Source organism: Pteropus vampyrus, unplaced genomic scaffold (assembly GCF_000151845.1).
Source record: "Pteropus vampyrus isolate Shadow unplaced genomic scaffold, Pvam_2.0 Scaffold247, whole genome shotgun sequence".
Taxonomy (NCBI): domain Eukaryota; kingdom Metazoa; phylum Chordata; class Mammalia; order Chiroptera; family Pteropodidae; genus Pteropus; species Pteropus vampyrus.
The window spans coordinates 405,242-409,321 of record NW_011889028.1 but is presented as its reverse complement, the minus strand read 5'-3'; the positions used below and the strand labels follow the sequence as shown (position 1 = coordinate 409,321).

Sequence of the window (4,080 nt, the reverse complement as noted above, 5' to 3'; positions counted from 1 at the left end):
CTTGAAGGCCCCTTGCCACGTTCAGGAGCCTGAGCTGTGTCCTGGAGGTGGGGGGCAGGGAAGGGTTCTGAGCAAGGGAGGATGGGTCCCACGAAAGCATCTCCCTGGACAGAAAAATAAGGGAGAGGGATGAGGATAGGGATGAGGGAGCATGACTCCTTTTCTTAGAATCTTTGGGGTTCTTAGAAAACAAGCAGATGACGATAGACCCCCTCCGCAAATGCAGATCCTGCGGCCCCTTGGCATTCCAGACCCAGTGGGACCAGTCACTAAGTCCCCTGAGCTGGAGTGACTTCAGAAAACCTCTTGTCCAGGGTCCTCAAAGTGCCCACGGCGGCGTTGCCCACTTCCGGCGTCCACGCAGACGGCGTTGGTAAACCCCGCGTTCTCCCTCCTCTGCCCAGCACAGGCCTCGGCCCCGCGGCGTTCGCGTCAGAGTCCGCACAGCCGCCCACGACTAGCCTCCAAGCCCAGAGGGGCTGTGTCCTGTCCAAGGCCACGCAGCTCGTATGTGGCAGAGCTGGGCTTTCCGCAGATTCGGGTCTGCAGCCTTCAGTGTTTCCCCCTCCACATTAGTGGTCCTCCGGTGGGGGACGGGAAGCTTTGGGGAGGGACCTTGCACGGCCTTAAATGACATTAAGTCACAGAGAGCAAGTCATAGCTTGCTTCCTTCCTTAATTTCTTTCTATTATGCCTCCTTTTCAACTCTCCTTGGATACCAATTATTCCAAGGAGGAAGCCTCAGCCGGAAGCTAAGATGTCCTTAACACCTCTGTAACACTTTTTAAGTCCCCTCTTTTTTTAAGGTCTCAGGTTCAGACATTGTTGGCTTGCAAATCTATCTAGAATTCTGCAATGCTGTTTTTATTTCTTTTGGCTTATTTTTAATGATCGGTTATGGCAAGTGAGTCTGATTTTCCATTTTTGGAAATTTCCGTTTGAAAAGCAAATTGATTTTGGTAGCGAAGGAGTGATCTGAATTTAAGGGAGACCCTTAAGAGGAGCACACATGGTACATGAGTGCGGCCTCAGGGCGGCTGGCCGAGGTTTGGGGAGCCCGCGGAGGGGCACCCCTGAGGGTGTTGACCCCTTTCCCCGCTGCAGGAGCTGTCAGCGGAGCAGATCGCCGCCCTGGGCCCAGAGAACGCGGCGGCGGTGACCCCAGCCCAGCGCCGGCAGCTCAGCGTGTGGCAGTTGCAGAGCCTCCAGCGAGCACTAGATGGCGACAAGCCCCGTGCTGGGCAGGACGCGGCCCCGAGCGTGCGCCCCCCGCCGCGGACGCCCTGGGCGCGGGCTCCGCCAGGTGAGCCGGACGGCCCCGCCCCCGGCAAGGCCCCGCCCCCAGCAAGGCCCCACCCCGCCCTGCCCTGGGTCCGCCCTGCAGGGCCTGCGGCGGGCCGGCTCCTGAAGCTGATGGGTGTGACCCCACCTTCAGAGAAAAATCCAAAATCTTTACCAAATGTATGCAAATGACTGTCGCCTCCGGCTGCACTTGAAAGCGGCCCGGGGGGTGGGGGCTTGGGGTGGGGGGATGGGGAAGGAGGGGGAAGGGGCCTGGGGAGCTCTTAAAAGCCGGCGGTGTCGTGGACCGCCCGCAGAACCCATCGAATCCGTCCCGGTGCGTCTGCCCCCTCCCGCCTCCTCTCGGAGGACCATGTGCGGGGCGCCCACCACGTGCCAGGCCGGCGCAGGGGCGGTGATCCTGGCGTGAGCGAGGCGCACTCGGCTCCTGGGGAGTGAGCAGGATGATTTCATGTCTCCTAAGGCCAGGGGAGGAAGGAAGGAAGCGAGGGAGGTGACGGTGACTAAGGGCCGAGCTGAGACAGGGCGTGGGGGTGGGCGGCCTAGCCCCCCTTTCCCTCTGTGCCTTCCTCACCCCTCTCCTTCCGCCTCACTCTCCCCCTTCTCTGTGACTCCTGCATTCCGTGAGCACCATCTTTGGACTAACATGTGGGGGACAGTTGTGAACAAGCCAGATGCATCCCTGGTGCTCACTGAGCGTGGGGGCCGCGGGGGAGGGCACGTCCCTATGCAGGCGACCATGAGGCAGGATGACAGGTGCTGGTGATGGCGGAGGCACCTAGGGAACACACAGGAGAGGCAGCTAGCTGACCTAGGCTTGTGGGAAGCCCACTTGTGGGGAGCCCGTGTGGCCAGGGAGACCTCCCCAAGACAGTGATGTCCACCCAGGCTGGGGAGAAGATGGGCTCAGAGGTGGGGGGTGGCCCACGGACAGGGAATTGCATGAGCAGATCCCCAGAGAGCAGAGAGAACTTGGCGTCTAACTAAAACCTCTAATCCCTTTCTGACTTCTCTTGGGGCTGGTGATGGGTGGGTGGGTGTGGGGGGGGAGGGGAGGTTTCCTGCCACGAGTGGCCAGAGGTGGCACTTGTAACCGGAGCTGTGTCCTTCGATGTATTATCAGTTTTAAAAATTTTTATTGATGAACTATAATGTGCATACTTTTAGAAATTATCTTTAAATGTTATAGTGATTTCTGTGTGTTGTATATAGTATAGTAGATAATGCGCAGGGTTCAAAATCTGTGAGGTCTGGAAAGGAATGCAGTGACGTCTCCCTTTGTCCCCTGTCCCCTAGTTTCCTTCCCGAGAAGCGGCCATTGTTACCAGCCTCTTGCCTATTTGTCCAGAGATATTCTATGCATATTGTCAAGATTATCTCTGCACTTTGACAAAAGCTCATTATATGCTCTGTCTGCATCTCACATTTTTCACCTAACACTGCCTTGAGGACAATTCCATATCTGTGCTCGGGAGCTGTGCCATTGTTGGTTTTCTGGCCACGCCATAACTTTATTTAACTAGGTCTTGGTAGGCAGACAGTCCACTTGTTTCTTTTTCTTTTTTTTTTTTTTTCCCAACCATTATAAACTGCTGCAGTGAATGACCTTGTATACTTGGCATCTGTTCAAGTTGTCTGCAGCATAAATGCTTGGAGTGGGTGGCCAGGTGAGGGGCTGTGAGCATCTGTAATTTTGATGGACACGGCCATATCTCCCGCAGAGGCAGGGACAGCCTTCCCTCCATCCAGCAGAGCCGGAAAGTGGCGAGGGCCCTTTAAAAAGGTGTCCTCAGCCAGGCACGATCCTAGCCACCCTTCTCCTTCCGGTCACCCCGCAGGCCTGAGCCGGCTGACAGTGGATGAGCCCTTCCTGCGGGTCAGGCCCCTAATCTCTGGTTTCCTAAACTTGTTTCTTTACTCAAGTCACCTGGGAGTGATGCTTAAAAGCCCGAGTCCTGGGCCCCGCCCCAGACATGCTGAATCCGAACCTGAGGGATTTAGCCAGCTCCCCAGGCGACTCCTTGGTGGCAGCGGCTCTGCTACTGTCCAGTTCCCAGTCTCATTTAATTCTCACCACTCCCCACCGCCCATTGGGGATCCTCGTTCCTAGTTCAGCCACAGCACAGCGAGGTTCTGTGAGGTCGGGTGGGTGGTTCTCAGGGTTTGGTGCGTGGCCCCTGCGGGCTGCGGAGACTCCCCAGTGCACTCTCTCTTGTTTCCTTCCAGAAGTCTCTGTCTCCGAGGGTCTTCGGCTTGGCTGCTCCCTGCTGGTTCTAGTGCTCCAGCTTCTGCGGTGAGCGGCTTGCGTGCATCGCCCCCCAGTGCCCAGGCAGCTGGGAAGAGGCCTCGACCCAGAGCCCTCGCCCCCTGAGGCCGGAGCCGGGGGCCTTGACACTGCAAAGGCACCTCGAAGAAGAGTAATTATTAAAAATGATCTCGCACGTTCGTAAGCTGGCTTGTGTCCTCAGCGGGCAGACATCCTCTGCCGCATTCCAGCCTCTCTCGTTTTCCAGCTTGGAGATGGAAACTGTTGTGGGAGGTGGGGGGGGGGGAAGGAGGGTCTGTCAAGGGTGCCAGCACCTCACGTGAGTTTCTGCCCTTTCTCCAGAGAGGTGTGTGCAGGCAAAGGCACCATCTCAGCCAGGGCCTGACGGCTTCCACTCCACCTTAATTTCCCTTCAGCCTACATTGGATTTCTCCTTCTTACACGTTTAGCAGAGCTGAAATAAATGGATCCCTCAACGAAGCCAATATCCGTGCCTGATTGCTGGGACTAAT

The 4,080-nt window shown here is 57.0% G+C and overlaps 1 protein-coding gene across 1 annotated transcript in view; it reads left to right on the top strand.

Moving 5' to 3' along the window:
* Positions 1 to 3,599, top strand: part of OTOA (otoancorin) — a 50,105-nt gene extending 46,506 nt beyond the window's left edge. Inside the window, exons 27-29 of the mRNA XM_011374443.2 lie at positions 1,105 to 1,303; positions 1,717 to 1,736; positions 3,546 to 3,599. Coding sequence (XP_011372745.1) covers positions 1,105 to 1,303; positions 1,717 to 1,736; positions 3,546 to 3,599 — 273 coding nt within the window. The remainder of the gene's footprint in view (positions 1 to 1,104; positions 1,304 to 1,716; positions 1,737 to 3,545) is intronic.
* Positions 3,600 to 4,080: the final 481 nt, after the last annotated feature.